This window comes from Prosopis cineraria, unplaced genomic scaffold (genome assembly GCF_029017545.1).
Source record: "Prosopis cineraria cultivar Desert tree isolate PC_DT_omini unplaced genomic scaffold, ASM2901754v1 PC7, whole genome shotgun sequence".
Lineage (NCBI taxonomy): Eukaryota > Viridiplantae > Streptophyta > Magnoliopsida > Fabales > Fabaceae > Prosopis > Prosopis cineraria.
This window is the reverse complement of record NW_026555338.1, coordinates 35,143,240-35,165,099: the sequence shown is the minus strand read 5'-3', so window position 1 is coordinate 35,165,099 and position 21,860 is coordinate 35,143,240. Positions and strand designations below refer to the sequence as shown.

The 21,860-nt window shown below is 34.4% G+C and overlaps 2 protein-coding genes and 1 pseudogene across 2 annotated transcripts; 2 read left to right on the top strand and 1 right to left on the bottom strand.

Annotated features, from left to right (window-relative positions):
- Positions 1 to 5,303: 5,303 nt before the first annotated feature.
- LOC129316795 (non-specific lipid-transfer protein 13-like) lies at positions 5,304 to 6,046 on the bottom strand. Its single transcript, XM_054961167.1, has 3 exons — positions 6,017 to 6,046; positions 5,667 to 5,974; positions 5,304 to 5,548 (listed from the first exon to the last, which is right to left on the bottom strand). Exons 1-3 carry the CDS (start codon positions 6,044 to 6,046, stop codon positions 5,539 to 5,541), a joined length of 348 nt encoding a protein of 115 aa, XP_054817142.1. The 3' UTR covers positions 5,304 to 5,538.
- Positions 6,047 to 8,036: 1,990 nt separating this feature from the next.
- Positions 8,037 to 9,369, top strand: LOC129314956 (CASP-like protein 1C1). Its single transcript, XM_054958440.1, is given in 5 exon segments — positions 8,037 to 8,406; positions 8,511 to 8,557; positions 8,560 to 8,612; positions 8,797 to 8,946; positions 8,948 to 9,369. Coding segments are annotated over 5 exon segments (489 nt in total). The 5' UTR covers positions 8,037 to 8,251; the 3' UTR covers positions 9,032 to 9,369.
- Positions 9,370 to 12,787: 3,418 nt separating this feature from the next.
- The window catches only part of LOC129316794 (two pore calcium channel protein 1-like), a 13,036-nt pseudogene continuing 3,963 nt past the window's right edge, over positions 12,788 to 21,860 (top strand).

Sequence of the window (21,860 nt, the reverse complement as noted above, 5' to 3'; positions counted from 1 at the left end):
TCATATGCTAACCTGATGACTTCTCAGGTTTCAAGTCGCTCAGATATTAATGGAAGCAAATTAATTGGAATTGGCGGGGTTAGGACAACAAATAATGAACCAACATATAATCCAAACGCCCTCACGTCAAGTTGAAGTCTTTCCACCGTTTCTATTATTATTTGACAATCTCCTGCACGAGATATGACAAGCTTGTCGAGCAAAAATCCCAATTCACCGGGCAGGGCACGTGGAGATTGCTGAGAGGGAGAAGTCAAAGACAGGCATTAAATTGGGGATAGAAAGTGGATGACAAGGAAATTGCATATAGTAGTTTACGGGATAAGGACAGGCTTTTTGCTTGGCCGAGAGGGCAGAGTGGCTTGGTTGGGTTCTTTCAAATTCTGATGCGCTGTTGCTTTCCTGGCCAAAAGTGATCAGCTGATAAAGGAGGTCTTTGCATGTTTATCTTCCCCCTGAAGGACTTCCCTCCCATGACTCATGATTCCATATCCCTACAAAGAATATACTGTAGCATCCATCCCAAGCGATACTTTATGCACTATTTGCATAATCAATACTCAGTAGCTTTCATTGTAGGCAGCAAAGAACCTGAGTCAGGTTAGTGGGACGATTCATCAAACCTGGGTCAACCAACAATCAACCTATTTCTTTTTTAAAAAAAATCTGTGCTTAGCATAGTTTTTTTTTTACGATTCATCAAGCTAAACATTATTTTTCTTCATATGATAAAATTAATTAATAGTCATAAGTTCGTGAATTTCAAAAAGCTATCCTATCCCACTGTACTTTCTATGATTCGTTTTTCTGTGGATTGGCCATGAGAATCAATTATCTATCCAGAAATAAAGTTTTGGTGAAAAATATTCAAGCACCTCCATTTTGCATAATTGATTATATTACCCCAAACCCAAATCACATTTTTGCTTAAGTTATTCTCACCGGCTTGTCAATTTCAGTTATACCCCTTTGAGCATTTATTGCTTGTCAGAATTTTTAACCTACGAAGTGTGTCCCTGGCTTCGTCTGGACGTTAATGTTCAAAGAGTGTGAACTGTGACAAATCAACAAAGTGACTGCCTCAGCTCGAGACAAAAAGGAAAGTTTCTACACAAAAAAAAAAAAAGAAATAAAAATATTTATTATTTATTATTAAAGAGAACAAAACATTAAACGTGAGAAAAATTAAAAAAAAACTGTAACATTGATAAAAAAATCTTGTTAAATATTAACATTTATAAATTTATAATAAAATTTAATTTAAATTTATATTACTTATCAATATATGTGTGCTGAACAATTTTTAAAACAGTAAATGTATCATTATTATATTTTATTAAATAAATCAAAATAAATTTAATAATATCATACGCAATTTTATTTCCCCTAAAACTCATGTCTTTTATTGTCATTTACACATCTAAAGTTAATTTAAATTAAAATCATTAAAATTCTTTAATTTTATCAAAATTAATTTTAAAAACTATCATTCAAACACCTTCACATCATAATATAATCACTTTAATTAAAATCTATTATATAATTAATTTTTATATTCCTATTAAAATCTAAACACACTTTTAATTTGTTTTTCCATTAAAAACCGCGTTGATACCCAAATGGGCTCGCCCATTTCTTACTTCTCCCTTTCCTCCCTGCTCTCCTAGGATCCGTTCATGATTATAGGCAAAGACAATATCACATGAGTTCTTTCCACCATGAATTTGAGTAATTGACCACTGATTGTAAAGCTCTCATATTCACCAAAAAATAAAAGTCGATTGGACTGTGATAAAAACAGAGATCAAAATACAATGATACGCATACGAAGCAGGGGAAAAACCAGAAACTTTTCATTTTTGAATTTTCTTTTTTATATTCCGGAGTGTTACCATTTATCTCTTTCTCACTCTAGAAATCATAAGGGAAAAATTGCGAAACATGGGAAAAAAAGTTGAGCTCTCTGCCCATAAAATCAGATTAAGTCTGCAGACAGCTCGAGGCCAAAACCACGGAGAGATGATAAAAACGCGAGACAATAAAATAACCAGAAGCTCTGGGTTCATCTGTGCGCAGTGACCAACGTTTCAATAAATCGCAAACCGTCAAATTTCGGCACGAATTTGTTACCCGACGATGATGACCTCACCGACGAGGATTCCTTGTGGCCGTTCACAGCCAAACCATCCTGCAAAACAAAAAGTCTTTGAAATCAGTTTTCCGACAGGAAATCAACAAACAGACAGACGCAAGAAATTGTTAAAAAAAAGGACTAATCCAGCACAAAAATCTCAGATCCCAATTTTTTAGTCTAGTCTCAATCAAGCGGGGAAACTCGCAAGAAATTGGAATCCCCGCCACAAATTGCGAAGCTGAACGGTACCTGATGAGTAATCGTCGCGGGGCACGAAACTGAGACGACAGTGGCAGCAACGGTGGCCGCAAGGAGGCCAGACAGCTTCATTGTGTATAGATACTTGATCTGATTTTCTCACCGGAAAAGACGGAAAGCAATAAGGAGAGAGAAAGACAATGTAGATTGCTACAATTGTTTGACGGCACACACATATATAGGTGGGGCTCCTCAGGGTTTGTGGCTTCGTGCTTCTTTTCTGCATGATGACCAACGACGCGGCAACAATCCCTTGTGGACGGCCAAGAAAGCTTATCCCCTCTTTCTTCTTTTTAAATTACGAGTTTGCCCCTCTCCTTCAAAAAATATTCTCTCATTTTAGCATTTAAATATAAAAAGCGTGCCACGCAAGTTTTTTTGAACGCATAATTGTCAAGCGATGTGATTCACACGAATGAATTCCATTTTAAGGATAGAAAGAAACGCAATGCTGCTATTGTAAATAGAAGGGACCCAGCTTCTCTTCAATCACGCACTACCCATTTGCCCTCATGTCTTCTTTTATTTGAACTTGACTTCTCTCCATTTTATCTTCTCTTCACTTTTCATATCAATCGTTGGATTCATTTTTAAATGGTTGGGATTTGATGTTTCATGAAATTATTATTAAATTAATAATAATTTCATGAAATATCAAATTTCAATCATTTAAAAATGAATTCAATAATTGAGATGAAAAGTAAAAGGAAAGTGAAAAGAAGAAAAAAATGAAGAGAAGCCAAATTTAAATAGAAGAGGACACGAGGGCAGATTGGGTAGTGCGTGACATTTTTTAATGTGGAGTTGGGCGTGAATCTGATGGGGCCAATGATGTCGGGGAGCCAGGATGATAGAGTGACACGTGTGTGGTGGCGATCTAACCGACCACCTAAAGCCATTTTCTTTGCAGCTGTTTATTCTTTAATTCAGGTCCGAGACGTTCGGCAGACGCTTGCTGTTGGAGCGACGGTTGCAATTTGGAAACAACTCTTGCCTTTTACCGTATTATCCTCCGCTCCGTTCATTGCGTGGCCAGAGAAAAATTGCCATCGAATAATTTTTTAAAATATTTCTGAGATTTTTTTATCACACAGATATAATATTTTTATAAAAAATCGTGCAACATCCTTCTTTTGTCCAAGCCTTTTTTTTTTTAATTGAAAGGCTATGAATAAACCGTATTAATTAATAAGATGGGTTATATTAGTGTATAAAATATTACAACAATCAGACGGCGGGATATTAAAGATACGAATAATAAATTGTCAGTATAAGCTTGATGAGATAACCAATGGTACATTTATTTGCCTCCTTAAAAGTGTAGTCAAATGTGATTGTCTAGTCTCGCGTATAGTGGAGTCTCTGATTTTATTAATGATAATAGTGAGTGGGTAGGTAGTAGATAATTCATTGTGGATTAACAAGAGAGCTTCTGTAGAGTCAGTTTAGACATTAACTTTCTTAAATTTTTTAAACCAACAAATGTTTAAACCTTTCAGGATGCACATAAATCATAGTAGCCATACTTGGATAATAACCTGGGTATCTAGAGTAACCATTGATCCAATTTTCTTGATTGTTTTAAATAAGACCCCCGCATTTAGTTGCACCGTGAATGTTGACAGAGCTATCGGTATCCAATCTAACCCGACTTTCTTCAGGAGCAAACCATCTAGTTGTTGCTCTATCTCCTTTTTGAGTTAGAAAGTTAATTTTATTTTGAAGATATTAATCTCTAAGAATATATAGGATGCTGGTAAAAGCAATGTCTCTATCTCGAGTGTCTTTTCTGAATGTAAATTTTTGCACCTTTCTTTTAAATGTCCCAGCACATGTGGACATAAAATTTCTACCAAAAGGTTCTTTTGTTTAAGCTTTAAAGTAAGGAATACTACCTTACCTTTAGCACCTTACATCAATGGAATGGTGGATGATATGATACCATACCAAAATAGGTAGCCTCTTCATTTAAAAATATAAATATTTTTAATCATATCTCATCGTTCAATAAAATAATTATTTACTTTTAAGTTAATCATATTTTTTTATATTTATTACTATTAAATATCCTATAATAAATATAAAATTATTATCAATTGAGGCATTTTAAAAAAAATTATACGTTAAAAGATTAAATATGCCTTACATTTTAAATATACAACTCTTTAAAAATTGTTTTAGCATAAATAAATGTCCATGTTATCTTATGCCATGACACGAGGCTTGCGTTTCCTTGTTCCTTGCGGAGATATTCTTTCTTCCAGAGGTGTGATGTGTGTATGTTGTGTAATGTGTTGATTAGATATGAGAGATATACTTGTGCAAAACTGGATCATCATTTTAAACTATTCTTACAAAGAAATTAATAAATATATCAATTGAATCATCATGCATTTCACGGTACTTTTGAATCAGAATTTCTATGATACACTTTTAGGGCGTAAATTTGTTTATTTTTTTTTATATAACTTGATCATGTTTTTCTTGCACAAATCCTTCCGTGCGTTTTGATTGAAAACAAAAGGTTATAACCTTTAATGAAAAGGACCAGGTACTTTTTCTTAGGCAGAGGAATTTCACTTCTCTCACAATTTCAGATGGCTTGAGCTCGATTGTGACAGAATTGATGTTAAAGAAGAAACTGATTCGCAGGTGGCTTTTTCATTAGTATACTAATTAAATTTACCCATGTCACTCACCTTTGCTTGCTTTGATGGAAATGTTTTAGCAATGGCTGATGATGGGATTGGTTAAATTGCTGCTTTTTTTTTTTTAAACTATTCCTCTGTTTTTGTATGATTTTTAATTTTAATGGAATGACCAAAATCCTATTTTGCCATCCCAATAGCGGCAGGAAAACTGTAACTCAACTGATATTTGGATCGCATATGTGAATTGAATCTTCTTTTTTATCAAAACAAACTAATAACCACAGTAAGTGGTAGTCCACACAGTGAGACTTACCTCATTCTGCTACCAATATTATAGTTTGGTTATACAAGTGCAGTTTGGTAATCCAATTTAAATTGACATTCTAATCCAAATTGGATTTGATGACTATCATAGTTTTATGTCGCAACTTTTGTTAATATCATAAATGCAACTAACTTTATAGCCAGCGGTGTGCATAGTACAGATAATGTGCCTCAACCAACCCTGCAAAAATGGAAGCTGCATCAATGAGTCGATCATATATGAATGACAAAGTTCGTTCTCTTTGGACTAAACACGAAATAGTTAACAAAAATCAGCACTTGAATAAAAAGATCCTTACGTTGAGCAATCCATGCTATCAGAAATAGGGAAACTGAGATGGGTACCGCAAAGGACAGGGAGATCATCAATTTTGTAGGGAATCAAAGGTGGTGCAATCCCCTTCACCATGAGCTGAATGCACCAGCAAATCTTGCGAGGACCTGTTCTGTGATGTGCTAATATGTTAAGCTTCTCTACGTGGCTGCAACATCTTTTCGGGGGATTCTCAAAAGCTGGATCCCCCACCAGGAATTCCAAGCAATAATTGAAGTATTCAAATATACGCTCACACGTTGAATATACATCACCTGGCTCTGCTACTACTTTCTTGATGCCTCATCTATGTCTAATCCACTTACCACTACCAACATTATTTGAAATAACCGCGATGCGAGCCATTCTTCTGAGTGTAGAAAGAGGTTAATGCTCATGTCGGTTTTTATAGGTCGCAGTTCTTAGAGCTGTTGATAAAAAGCTTGAACAACTAAACTGCATGCCATTTTTATGTTCCTTAAATCCCTCAAAACTGTTGGAACCTACACTTTCCCACAGAAATTGGGTTTGCACAGCATAACTGGACGAAAAGACTACTCCTTGCATCATATGCTTGCTTTGCTTCTAGATTTAAACAACCAAACCCCAGCTAGTTGACATAACATACTTATCATTATTTTTTCCCCAAACAAACAGGATTAAGTCACCTATAATCAATGAATTGTCTTTATTAAGATTCCAAAGAATTTCAATCCAGATTTAAACCCCATGATTCCGCATTCATTCTCTCACTTCTGCTTGCATCATTGAACGTGGAAAGAAGGTGATTGATTGATTGCTGTCTTGGAATATGTGTGTGTCTATATATATGCTTGATCGTTGGCCCCCCAGAAGAGGAATGGACGCGAATGGCTGATTGCACGGTTAGCTGACTGGACTAATGGTGCACCACAAATGTTAGACAGCATGTTTTTCTAGTTGATGCGTGCCTAGACGCTCCTACCAATTGAAATTTAGGGCACGCACAGCCAAAAGAATTATGCAAGGAAAAAATTGCAGCTATAAATGAAGCTGCTCATCTGCCCTTTTGTTAAATTGCATTTCCCGTTGAAATCCCAGAATTGATAGTGCAATACGGAAAGTCCACTGCTAGGTGAAAATCCGAAGGGGAAATGACGAAATCCACTACATCAACATTTAGCAGAGCGTAATCGACAATGAAATCAGACTCATCAAGCTCATATGTCAGTGATCAAAGACTTCAATATATCTCCCGGAAGACCAAATCATATCTTGGAATCTGATTGAAGTTCCTCTCCTGGCATCTATAGGCTATCGCGATGGCAAGACATCGGCTGATTAAGATTTTGGACAAAGCAAGGCATGAAGACAAAACCGGTTTAAAAACTAATTAACTCAAGTGGCTTATATGAGGCTGTAGTTGAGATTTTATCAATTTTAGGTGCTCATATCACGAACAGAAGAGGCTTGTAAAAAGTTCCTTGATTCAGGATTTACCACAAAGGCTTGTATAGCCATATTATTCGTTCTAGGGTCAATGAATCTACAAACTTGTCAGACGCACAAACAGATATGAACATAGAAATACTTCATCAGCTCAAGATAATTACTCCTTTATTCACTGCCTTAAATTCCATGACTACTGCAAAATCCAAAAAGCGCATATCATGTTACCCCAGTTTGACGCAAATCGAGTTCAAATTAGCCACGTCAAGGCTAAATACGGTTAGTTGAGACAGTATTCTACGAGTGTTCTTTTTCCTCGACCACAAGGTACTGAGACATACTTACGCATCATTGGAAGAACATGTACATGAAGCTAAAACAACGAGCCATTTTTTTGGGTTGGGGGGCTACAAACTGATTTCCCATCTGAAGGTATGGAATAAGCTGAACTAGGTTATTAATCCCTGGCTGATAAACATTAAAACTCCGTAATAATTCGCCTCGTGAATTGGAAAAGATAACTGTAATTTGCCTGGACTTCGTTTTGCATATTCTAACAACTTCGGCTCACGCAGAAATATTCAGCATTGCCTGGAACCACCAATGGATTGCAGGAGAGGTAAGGGAAGAGGATTAAATTTTTCGGTTGGTGAACAAAGCACAAGTGAAAAAGAGACACATGGCCAAAAACACGCGTTTATGCACGCTGTTTTTTCCCAGTATATTAGGATATAAAGAAAATGACAATTGGCTGCCAAAAGCAAAAGGGAAAGAAAACGCTGACTAATGGGGGATGACTGAAGCAGAAAATGACATACAAACTACTATTTCTCACGTTTGTAGATGACCTATATCAAGAAAAATGGATTAGAATAAATAATAGCCTACAAACACTATAAGGTCGACACAGCAGGAAAAGTAGAAAAAAACTTCCATGGACGGCGACATAGATGAGTATATTTCACCTAACATCGCCACAAAGAAGTGAAGAAATAAGTACTTAGTTGTCAAGTCGACGACCATTATTCTGCTTCAGCCTAATAACTCGTTCCTATTATCCTTTTCTACTTCACTTGCATATTCCTTAAAATCCCATCGATTAAACTGAATCATCCTCTGAAGCCACAATTCATTGTACAGTCCATGGCCAAAACTACGAGGGTCTGCCACCTTCTGTTAAGGGTCCTGGCCTTTGGTGCGACCCTTTCATCCATCATTGTCATGGCTACTAGCCACGAAACAGTTAGCTTCTTCACGGTATCCTTGGAAGCAAAGTACACCCATTCCTCTGCCTTCAAGTAAGTGTCTATCACTGTCAATTGATTCTTTCATTGTTCTGCAGAATCGTTTCCTTGATTCATAAGCTGACTATTTGGTTTATGTATACCAAAACTTTTTCTAGGTACTTTGTAATTGCCAACTCTGTAGTGGCCGTCTACGGATTCTTGGTCCCTTTTTGCCCTCCGGAAGTTCTCTCTCTCAATTCGTCATTTTCTTTGATATGGTAACCACCTCGACCGTACAGTACTAATATCACCATTTTTTGTGGATTTTCACTAGCTTGTATATTACACAATCAGCTGATAGATCATGTCTTGAGAAATTTTTCAAGAGGCTGCTAGATGATATAATTGTGAGAGGAAGCTATGTATGAGAGCTATACAATGACGGGTTAATGTTTTGTGCAGGTGTTCACGTTATTACTCACCTCAAGCGTATCTGCCGCATTGGCTATGGCTTATGTAGGCAAGAAAGGAAATAGCTATGCTGGTTGGCTGCCACTATGTGGTCAAGTACCCAAATTTTGCCATCAAGTGACAGGAGCTTTGGCCTCTGGTTTTTATTGCACTCGTTATATATATTATTCTTCTTTTTCATTCCATTTACAGCATCTTACCTCTTCTTCAAGTAGATAAAACTTGAAAATAGCGCTTTTAAGCTTCAGGGAAAGAGTCCTCCGCTGTTGGATCTCAAGTGAAAATCTCTTTCTCATCAGTTTTGCTCTTTTCGCTAATTTGTCTGCCTTTCTTGTAATGTCGTCGTCGTCCCCCCGGGGAGGGGAGTCAGTTTGGTTCCTTCCCATATGATATTTGGTAACGGCTGTGGAAGTATTTAATAACTAATATAATGCATGTATCAGATGATATTTTGGCAGGATACAACCTAAGATATCTTGTTTCTCATACAGTATTACGGTCAAGCTCAAATGTTATTACTCAAAATAATAGGGTAAATGAAAATGAATCTGCTTACTTTGTTCATTGATGAAGTTGGTATATGTGCAAAGTACACGAGTAAAGAATAAATCAAAAATATAATTATTGGTTCATATAATTTTATTGAATTTTACTTTTAGTTTTTATAATTTTTTCAATGAAAATATTGAAATTATAAGATTTAAGTAATAAAAATAACCTAATTTTGTTGAAACTATAAGGATTAAAAATATTAAAAAAATACAAGAATTAAATATAAAACTTGATAAAACTATAAAGATTGGTGATTTTGTTTTTTTTTAAGAAAAATTGAATATCTACAACCAACTACCGAATGACTAATTTAAGTTACACTAGTTAATATACTCATTCTATTTTAAATTATAAGATATTTTTAAGAAAAGATTCAACGTCCCAAAATATAAAACTTTGATAAAAATAAAACTTTATTAATTATACTTTTTTAATATTACTCTTCTATATATTTTTTTTCAATATTCTTTTATCAATAGCGTATTAAATTAAGGGCATTTTTGAAAGTTTACTCTCTCTGTTTTTATTTATAAGAAAAACTATCACTTTTAACTTTTTATATGAGTAAAATCACATTTTTAATACCCATTTATTGCAAACTTCTCAAATTACCCCTTTATATTTTATTATTCATACTCCATAATAAATAATTAATTAAGGCTTGATTAATACAATAATAAAGGATATTGTAGTACAATTCTTTTATGTTAAGACATAATTAATATAATTAATTAATTTTTTTAAATTGTGCGAGCAGTTTTTTTTTTCTTGTGGAGAAATGGAGGGAGTAGTCCCTTTAGTCCTATTAATAGGGCAAAAGGAGAATAATTTTTTTAGTTTTTTTATAAATCACATCATTAAATTTTATCCTTATATTTTTTTATCCTTCATTGAATGTTGGAGATAAAAAAATATGTTACTAAAGTGTGTATATTTAATAGGAGTAAAGTTAAGAACTTATTAAATGTTAAGACAGAGTTAATGAATTTTAAGATTTTCCTTGATACTGGTAAAATATGTCAGAGTGACTTACAAATATGATTAAAGGAGTGTATTTTTTTCTTCAAAAAGCAAGGTTTTAAAATATATTAATGAGTTTTATTGGTATGTAAAATTTTATTTACAAATATCTTATAATTTGAGACATGAAGCATCTAATAAATATTGTGACTCAATGAAGTATTGACAAGATTCAAGATCCGCAAAATTAGGTAGAAGCAATTAATTTGCTTGGTTTCTATCTACTAATGAGCCATTTACCATTCCTATGGAAAGAGGTCGATTTCTCAACCTCTTAGTTATTCCAAGTGAACACAGCATGCAACAATGGAGAAAAAACAATATAAAATGCATGTACCAAAAAGCATGACAGTTATTTAATACCTCTGAGCAACATGATCTGTTGATTTTGCCACAAAATAATGCTCCTTTATTAATGATCCAAACGCCACCATTGAATTAATGATATATAATTAAGCATAGTCTTGGCCAAAAAAAAAAAATTAGCAGAGTACCCCCTCTAGTATTATTTATAAAGCATTTTCAACATATTTAATCAGAATTAAAAAAATCTTAAAACTCATTAACTTTATTTAAAAATTTAATAATTTTTTAAATTTATCTCTATTAAATATATATATTTAATAACATATTTTCTCTCTTCAATATTTAATAAAAGTCAAAGAAAAAAATTTGTGATAAAAAATAATAAAATGACTTATAAATAAAATTTAAAAAAATTTCTTTCTACCTTATAAATAAGATAAGATGAAATAGTTTTGGAGCAAAATGCAATACTAAAGCACTTAGATGGTATGACATACATGGGATTATCATTCTTTACTCTGATTAACAAGAATGACAAAGCCTTGCTTCTGTATATATCATCACCCTAACCTACCTGGTCATTGATGTATGCCCTATAAGATAACTGGAGACAAGTTATATTTATCAATAAAATTTAATAATAACACTTATAAATTTATTTTTTAAAATAAATATATAAACTTTTAAAATATCTTTTTTTAATATAGTTCTATATTTTTTGTCGTTTAAATTCTCTCTAATTTAAGTGTAATATTAAAAAAATAGTATTAATAAGATTTTATTTTATTAAATTATTTTATATTTTTATATAATAAATTTTTTTAGTGTTGTTTATAATTTGAGACAGACGAATAATAAAGCAAAAAAGACTCCTCGTAATAAATTCGATGGGATTATCAGGTTGTCCATGGAGAGTGAATAGCCAACCATTGCTGATAGAATTTTCAGGTTAATAGCAGAATTTCAATCGATACTCCGTAGAAAACAAGAATCATATCCTTGTCAATTCAAACGAACAATTTTCGTAGCTTCCAAAAAGTTTATCTTTTCATTTGAAGTTAGCTCCAAAAAGTGTTCCATTGGTCCTTGAGATTGACCTATCATTGCATGCATGGGCGCATCTTCTGTGATCCAAAACCAACACTAACGGTAACTTTGCATGCTTCATGGTCCTTTCCTGACAGGATGCTCCCAAATAAAAGTCGCGTCTGTTGACATTTGTGTTCTTTATAGATCCCCTGTATCCAACCGATAATGGGTTTAATACATATAAATCAACAACTGCGGTTCAAGTAACAGTGTCTTGTTGGTGTTTTGATCATCGTTGTGGGTTCCATATTCGGGCCTGCACCGTGGTCTTCCTGGCAGTATTGACTATGGAGGACATTGATTGGGATTGGCTGCTTTACAACTGTCATGACTTTCAAGGGTCCAAATGTATATCCTGCAACTCGTTCTTAAAGGTGCGCGTAACTAAGAAGGAAAGACGTCAAACTGATGGACAAGTCAAGAATTTGAGGTTGTTAATTGATCTCACAATTTTATTTTTATGTCGACAGTCGACCCCATGGATATGATTAAGCTGGGGGGTGCGACCAATAATACTCTATGCATCCAAGTTCGCCTCCACACGTTACACCCGGCCCATCATCGTGTGATATGGATATATCCTCAATTCTTTTTTATTATATTTTTGTTTACTTGGACCAATATTAATACATCATCGATTCAGACCGCGTCCACTGTGACCGGGAGGCCAAGATAAGTACATTATTTAATAGGAATCGGAACCGGACTGCTGCAGACACATCAATTTTACATAAATCATCATATATAGATATATATATATATATATATATAGCGGGCGCTGCCAGCACATACGAACTATTTTTCCGTGTTATTATCACCTTTCTTTTCCATCCTTAAATAATAAATGGGCGTTCATTCTGGCCGAGAAAAATGAATTCCTATTACTTTGATCTCGTATTTAATTAACAAAATAAAACACAGACAAAGAAAGAAGAACTTGTCTACATCAGCTTGGTGAACAAAAAAAAAGGGGGAAAAACTTCGCTTTCGGATTCAGTTGAGGTGGAGGCCTCGTTGTGACAAAGTTCATTCCAGAAGAAAAGTTTACGTCAGTCTCTGCTTGATCTCATAACTGGTAGCTTCGACTTCTGTACAGTACTCGCAAGCAAAGATGGAGCCTTTGCTGAAAGGCGAAAGCAGTGGTCAGAGGATGCGACCGCCTGGGATTTTCCATCATCGCTCACATGCTATAGCCTACGGCACGCCCTCCGTGAAAGCGGCAGCACTTGTGGATCTGGTTAGTTCGTTTCCATTTATGTTTCGTTCTGTCCGGTACTAGACATTTTATTTTTTTGGACTTTGCATTGGTTGCGGTAACTTCAATAACAAGCCAATGCGTTCTCTTAACTTCAACATAGCTGTTGAGTTGCTATTGAAGTGACATAAATCTCTGTATTTAAGTGGCAATTATCAATATGTATATTCCCTTTCTGATCAGTTTATGCTCGTTGTATTGGTTGGAGTTGCATTCTGCAGGCTGAAGACGGCGTCGGCATCCCGGAGCAAATCCTCGATTCGTCTAGATTTCAGAGTTCTGCTAGATTTTATTTTATATTTATTAAATTAAACTTTATATGGTCTCTTGGTTACTTGCCCTGCTAGTCCTGAATTTCCTCGAGGTAGTATTAATTTTACTCTCCCTTTTGGATGCATTGGAAATTAAAAGGCAAAAAGATTACCACTAATTGAGTATTAGGCTTTTAAGAGACTTCCCATATTGCTTTACACTGTACAGAAACCCTTGTGGTGTGAAAAATATACCGCTTATTCTTGCGAAGATAGGGAGTATTTCTTTCTGGGGCAGCTGCCATATCTGGTGGTGCAGAATGTGTTATTTACGAGGTGAGAGTATATGGCTCTTTAGAAAGGATTTCTTGTAATTGCTTGATTTCTTGATGAACTTTTTTGAGGCTGCCTTCCTAAGGACTAGTGAATACCTTTGGTAACATTTATGCCATTAGTATCGTTCTGCTTCATTGCCTTGTTTACTTTATGCATATTGTGGACTTGCTAGTGTGGCTAACTGTTAAGTAAGCTTCTTGGAGGGTTAAAGAAAGTGTGAGTTTCACAATTGCCTTCCACTGTATCCATTCACTGTTGCTCTGCATCTTTCTTGTTCTTTATTTTGACGGTTATGCATAACTGGGTCAAATTCTTATACAATTATGTCAAAATTGAAAATTACCTATGAATTTTTTTTTCCTGTGGAACTACAAGCGATTGGCTTTTACCAAACAAGTGTCTTGCTCGACCTGTGTGGTTATTGAAGTGTCTTTATATTCTTTTCTTAGTTATCTGTGGTGTATGTGTTGCTTGACCTTTTTCTTCCTTACACAGGGTATAACTCTTCTTGTGTTATCGTGCATATTTTTTTCCCGATATCGTATGAAGGCTCCTGCATATATTGGAAAAAAACTGTTAATCCATTGAAGGTATGCTGCTCCAAGATCTTATGAATATGTTTTATATTTTTTATATATTTCTGGAGAAGTTGCTGCATTTACTTAAATTGTTCTCTCCAGTGAAGAATGGTATACCTTTTAGTGAATGGATTCAATGCCTCCGCATGTGCTATTTAACCCTTTCGTGGTGACACAGTGTTAGAAATAATGACACCACGGACATATATACTGTAAGAAGTTTTGAAGTTCTCTGCAGCGTCAATATCAAGAAGAATTGTAGAAAAATAAAAAGATAAAACGGAGACATGTAGGAGATACAGGGAAACATTAGATATGCGAAGTTGGTGCAAATCCTCATTGGATTTTGAGCGTTCATGCATATGCTGTCCCAAAAATATGTAACGATATCTTCATATAGTTAAACTACACTGTCTTAGTTACTGAGGAAAGAAAATCTGCTGAATGGTAGCAAATCTGAGGCAGCATTGGCTGTTCTGTTCCAGAATTTAGTGGACATGCTGTATCCTTAGATATTACCCTGATACTAGAATCACATTATACTGTGGAACAAAAATGATAATAATTTTATATCTAAATCTTTTTGTAGCAGATCCTATTTTAAGTCTACTCTATAATTGTCTTCCAAGTTAGTTATTTGCCCAACCTAAGGACACAACATATTACAAATTTGGAAACCTAATAAAGTTTTTCTATATTATATGTAGTTAAATGCGGCTCTAACTTAGAGCTACAATTTGTTCTTACATTAGTTCAAAAAGGAAAAAAAAAACATTGGACTGTGTGAAAACGATTGGAGGGAAGAGGATAAGATATCCTTGGAAAGCAATATGGTAAGTAAATTAAAACTTTCATAATACACTTAATGACATATTTTTATAGTTATGACAACATGACATTAGTAGTAGTAGTGGGAGAGGCAATTATGAAACAAAGAGTAATGACCAACAACCAACAATAATGAACAGCTCATATGCTTAATGCAATGCATGTTGTTACTGTGCTTATGTTATTTTGCATATTGCTCTTACTTCAAATCTGGACCTTATTTGTGTGCATGTCCGTGGACTTGTCTAAAATGGAGGGGGGGCAGATCACGTCGTTTTAAGATTATCTTTTCTCTAAGCTCTATTATTTAATATACTTTCTTATCTACTAATATAAATGATTTGTTGGTATATACAGTTGTGTGTCTGTTAGTTCTGGCTGCTGATATGGTGGTGGTTTATGCTGTGTATTGTCTCAGTGACTTTTTATTCTCTACCTGTCAGATTTGCACCTTATGTCAGGGTTCTTCTTTTCATTTTACATATTAGGTATTTTTACATGACCCCTTCCCCCCCCCCCAAAAGACAGTTTCAGAATACTCCTTTCAAACCTCTGTATGAAAATTTTACAATCATTGCTTTGTCTGAAATCAAAAAATTCATTGCAAGAAATTATTATTTGTTCAAAACATAACTGGAAAATAATAAAAAGACCAAGATTTCAGTAGAAGGTAGAATACATGACTTCTTTGTTTATCTCCATCTTCTGCGCTAATTAACATCCATCTCCTGCTGGTGGTTGTTGATTGTGAAAGTGACCTTTGTTGACAATATTTAATTTTCCTTGGCCTACCAAACATCTCAGACATAGAGAAATTAAACAATGGCAGTATTGGTTGAAAAAGGAGTCAGCACCTCATAGATAATTATGGGCTCGTTTGTTTAAACTGTTTTTGTTTATTATTCTGAGAACTGGTGTTTGTAAAACACTAAAACACGTTCAGGAACAAAAAAGAAAAAATAATGAAAACAAATATTTTTGCATTTTCCTTTGTTCTCCAGAGCAATAATCCTACAACAACTAAAAGATGTTTTTGTTTTTATTCTCCAGAACAAATTTGGTTTTTTTTTTTTGTTCTCCAAAACATTTTTTGAAAACACACTACTAAACAATTTTTTTTTATTTTTTGTTTTGTTTTGGAGAATAGAAAACTGTTCTCAGAACAGATTGCCAAATGAGTCCTAAATTTTCTTACTAAATAATTTCATCTGTATCTTCTTTGATATCTTGTTTTCTGGCAAACTCTATTTTACCCTCATTGATACTGATGTTTGGAAAATAGGTGACAAAATTTCAAAAGATTTGGAATTTCCTAGATCAGATTTTCAGAGGTCTCTATTGCTGACACATCATTTGAAATGGAGGAAAAATGATAATATTTCACAACATAAAGAAGTATTAAAACTTGAAATCTCCTCCTTTTCTTTGGTCCCTATGGCTTTGTTTACTACCTTTTACTTAATTGAAAGATCAAAAGGGAAAGGTGTTGGATTAGGAGGTGCAACAAAAAATTAAAATTTAAATCCCAATCGCGATCGTGGACCGATCAAATTCGTTTAAGTCAAAGTGGATACAAGAAATCCCTTTTCTAGCGCGTCGTACTTCTCAAGTTTCTTAAGTGTCTGGATTTCAAGAGCTAACAATGCATATCGGCTCCCTCTACCGTAATATTAGAGTCTAGTAGAGGGAGCCGATCTGCTGGTATTACTGTAATATCATAGCCCAATAGAGGATCTTAGGAGCTGACAATGCAGATCAGCTTTCTCATATTAATTGAGAGATATTATTGGATTGAGATATCATTGGACTCCTTGATGAGTAATATTTCTCAATGTAAGGGACAAATTCCAACTTGATCACTCATATTTCTCTTCATGAATATCACTAACTCAATTATAGCCTTTATGATCACCGGTTAAAGGTGACTTTGACTAGGTAAAAGTTTAATGGTCATCATGTAGGAATTCATAATGATCTTAGATCAAAGAGCTTAGTAATATGGTTACATATGAGATAATCTTATGATTTGTACCATGCAGTTTTCTCATAACGGGTCAGTCTAGCACCTTGTATCCTTTCAAATGTCATGACTTTGATTTATATCTCTATAACTAATTAAAGTCATATTATTGTTGTATTATCTATCATTCCTCATATATGACTGATTAGGGATATTTAGGACAATTACTATAGTTTATTTAAGGATACAATTATCATAGTGACATACAATTAATATGGTAACAAAAAAAAAATTCATTAAATAACAATGTTCATAGTATAATGATTGGTTCTAGGGCACAATTTTCAACAAAAGAGAAGGTTAGAATAGTTGGCACTGTAAGATCAGACGTCATGTTATATCCTTGCAGTTTTATTTAGTACTTTATCACTTCACTATCATGTTTCACATGCATTGTGAACTCTTCCATATTTGGACAAATGAAAATGCCCTTGCGGTCCTTTGTTTGAAATAATCTAACACATTAAATTTTAGGGAATTACGAGCAACCCTTACCATCTTGGCTGGAATGCTTGGCACATACCTGAATGTCCTGGTTTGTTTACTATCTTACCTCCGTTCCTAGCTCTTTTCCTTTTCCCATATGCAATAGTAGGTAGTTTTGAAAGTGTTTTAGTCATGTTGCATAAAAGATGTATCGAGTCACACTTGTTTACAACTTTTTTAGATTATTTCTTTTGGAAAAATTCATGTTTCTACCCAACTACTTCATTCTGTCTAATTCTCATGAATTGCAGGCCTTGGGGCTTCTGTTCTTCTTTTCTCAAGTTGGGTGGCCTATGTGATGTTTGAAGATACTCAACAGGGGAAAATAGTATTCACTTCCTATGGCACCACATTGTATCAGATGTTTGTTTTATTTACCACATCCAATAATCCAGATGTTTGGATTCCTGCATACAAGTAAGATGTTGAAATTTTTTAAATTTCCATTTTGTCATAATCTGCCGAAAAATGTTAGGTCTAAGTGATGCAGTATTTTTAACTGCTTTAAATATATTTTGATGTTTCGTTTTTTTTATGTTGGATTTGATTGTGGAGTCTTTGTTTCTATATATCATAATCATGTCTGTATTATTCTCTAAGGCTTTTGCAAATTTTCATGGGGGCTTACTTTCATGAGAATTCATAGATCAATTATTATATGTTTAAGATATTTTCTTTTGAGGCATTTGCAAATTTTACAAGGCTTACTTTCATGAGAATTGTAGATTAGCTATTATATTGGCATGTAAGTTGACCGCAACATTTTTATTGAATAAAAAAATGTTATCATTGTCGGTTAGAGATGAAATAATTATAGTGTAGGATATCTCTTATCCTGTTAAGTTTATCCCAAGTAAATACTGCTCTGAATTTCATTGAATTGTGGGGCTTTTTTAGGGCTTCACGTTGGTACTGCCTGTTTTTTGTTCTCTTTTTGCTGTTGTGGGGGTCTACTTTGTCACGAATTTGTCCTTGCCGTTGTTTATGACAGTTTCAAGAGTGAGGTACCCAGTACTAAAAACTTGTAAATATTGCATCATGTTGTTGCTATTTTCTCATATAGTTACTCATTGGAATTTTACTCGGAATGTAGAAGAGTTTTTACTGTATATTATTTTAAACTCTCTAAAGAAAATTAAAATGACAGCTGATGGCTCTTGAATTTACTATTTTTGCAGCTTGCAAACAAGTTTTGAGAGATGGATCAAATGAGAAGAAATATGTTGGGGAAAGCATTTGATCTGTTAGATGATAATGTAAGCTTATTTTATTTGGTTTGTTGGTCATGATCTGAATGATAGAGCACAATGCGTCATATAATCCATGTAGCCGATCCCATCTAGTTGGATAAGGCTGTGGTATTGTTGTTGTTGGTCATGGTCCAGTATGAACAAAACTATATATATATAAATTGTACAAATTGCAAGCAGGTGCACCTGCACGTGCATGTCTGTGTGTTTATTCATTCATTCCATTATTACTGTTATCATTCCATACTACTGTTATCATTTGTGATGTGCCTGGCCAGTCTATATATAAGTTTCTGGCCCTTCTGTCTTTCTGTGTTTTTCTTCCTTTGATGTCCTTGTGCATCCTAAGGATCTTTGTTTTTGCTCTTCCTTCAAAGTTATGGAGAAGATTATGGAATGCATTTTTTCCCCTGAAACTCAGAATAACATAATCTCCGAGGGTGCAGTTTATTTATTTGGGAAAGGAAAGAACTAAGTAAGCGTCTTATAAAAATTAGCAGTAAAAGACTGATAAATCTTTACAAGAAGTCATGAACTAACTGGGACTAAGATTGAATCTGAACTCACGGGAGTTCAAAAGTGCTCTAGGCTTAGGATTGTAAATACATTGTCCATATAATGATCTGGCTGCTTGGTGCTGTACTATCATGTGTACTGTCAAGAATATGCAGACAATGTGACAGCAGCTTCATTAGAGGGACAAGAATTGCGAGGAGGAGGATAAGTTAGCCTCCTTTAGAATAAAACGGAAGGGGAAGGGGAAAGAGAAGGCAATGAAAAGAAATTGAACTTGAGAAAATAACAATGCCATCCTATGCCTATTCAATTTGGTCAAAAGAGACGTTCTTAAAACAACCATGAATAGAACACTAAGGGGAAGCAAGAGATGTGATCATTTTCTCATAGATCATTTAATCATTTCTAATTTGACCTTATATTTTTTCCTTTCAAAATGTGACACTGACTATCACTTGGTTTCTATGCTTAGGAAAGGTTCCTTTTGTGATTATATGCAACTCATTAGTGTTGATTCTAAAGCTTCGTGAGATTCATTTTTGTGCTCGCAGCATGTTGGGTATCTAACAAAGACCAATGTATTGAACTCTTTCAGGAGCTGAACAAGTACAGGTATTACTTTGTTTACTTTGTGTTCAATATTCTTTCAGATTTATCATATTATTCATTTGTTGCTTGCTCATGACAGTTTCAGTTAAAAATGTTCCCAAATTCCCATATATTTCTTAACATGAAAGAGATGTTTTTTTTTTTTTTTGCTATTATTCATGATTCACTTTTATGCGGGTTCCTCTCTTTTTCAAAAGAAGGGGGAAAAAAAAATCTTAATGGAAGCGCATATGAAGAGGGTTATCCAGATCTTCATAATTTAACTTGAGATATATAGAGAGTCAGAAGTCAAGTTTCAGAACGTATAAAACTGCTCATCTGACTTTACTGACCGTAGGCAAGAGAGAACATCAAGGTTACAGTACAAGGGCACTTACAAACACTGTCTTACCTTAAATGATTCCTGGCTTCCAATGCAAGTTACTTAGATGTGACAAACAGCTGCCAAGTTTCCAGTTCATTGCATATTTTCGTTAATAGCTTTAGAAATCCTTAAGCTAGATTGCTTTGTGAAAAACTTGAAACAATTGCTGAGCTATCACTCAGCCTGTCCTTTGAGCAAGTCAATTCTTTTGGAGGTTAGTTAAAAAACTCTAGTTTTATTTTAGCCGATAAAGGAATTCTATTGTTAATCAGGTCACTCATCATCCTTATGCCCCTCCCTTCCCCCCTTTGTCCTCTGGTGCTAAACACACAAACACACAAACGCATACTTTCAGTCACAATAATATAGGAAGATGGTGAACCTTTTCCTTTAAGGAGAAAGAGGCAGGGTGTGTCCAATTATTGGGCATATAAATGCAATTTTGCACCACGACTTCATACAGAGGTAGTCTGGGAACCACCTGTTTGGCATATTTTCTGCATTTCACTATTGTAACTGGTAGTGCTCATTACTGCGATTTCTTTTCTGGCAAAGTGGTGTTACCTAATTTCTTGGATCGACAATATAAGCTGATCTTACTATTTTGGTCCTAACTTTGTATCTTTCTATAATCTTCCTTCCACTTGTGAATGTCAAAGCATGAACTTATCTGTCTTTATTAGGACTTTGCCAAATATTTCCCGGGAAGAATTTGAGTTGATATTGATGAGCTGGACGATAGTCATGATGTAAAGGTGCGTTTTGTCTGCAAGCTTTTCTTTTAGTTTTTAGATGCAACTTTTTATGCATGTGATTGTGTAGATTAAATATGGTGTTCCCTGTTGCTTGAACCTGCATATCTCAAACGATAATGTATAATTGCATCTGTGCTTATAGGTTTCCAAAACTGTCTTTGCACATGATCTTAATGTGTACACTGTCCAGTAATATAGAGTTGACGTTTCACTGTCATTTTAAACAGATTTCACATAACATTTTTGAATTTTCTTTTTTTTTTTTTTTCTCTCCAAAATATAACATTTTGATTTATATTTTTGATCCTGAAATTTTCAACGCTATTCAACTTTTTTAATTTCAGATCAACAAGGATGAATTTGCTGATATTTGCAATGCCATTGCTTTAAAGTTCCAGCAGGGGATAGTGTAAGTTCAGATAATGCTAGAACATTTGGAAGCTTATGTGCAGAATCTAATTTTTTTCTGTTCTTATTGCAGCCATCTTACTTGAGTACTTTTCATTCTACCACGTTCTATCTCCAAGAAGTTGAAAGCCTTTGTGCGGTGCCCCAAGTTTGGATTGCTAATATCTTCATTCTTATATTGAATCTGATTGCTGTTGTAATTGAGACAACGGTATGGTATATTTTATACCTTATAGCATGTTAATAATGAATACATTGCTTAGTTGGCCCAAGCAAACAGGATCTTGCTGGTTGCCCCCCCAAAAAAAAAAAAAAACCATTTTGCTGGATCCCTTTATTCTTGTCACCAACTGTTTTAAATTTAGTATTGACTCTTGTTTGATGTGAGATAGGGGGGGTTCAAAATCTATTATGTCAAAGAACCATTTAACT

Bases quoted from the DNA above. Each gene is read 5' to 3' on its own strand.
- LOC129316795 (XM_054961167.1), bottom strand. From the start codon at position 6,046: ATGGCTCGCATCGCGGTTATTTCAAATAAT. The intron at 5,975-6,016 runs GTTGGTAGTGGT...TGAGGCATCAAG, and splicing joins TCGCGGTTATTTCAAATAAT to AAAGTAGTAGCAGAGCCAGG.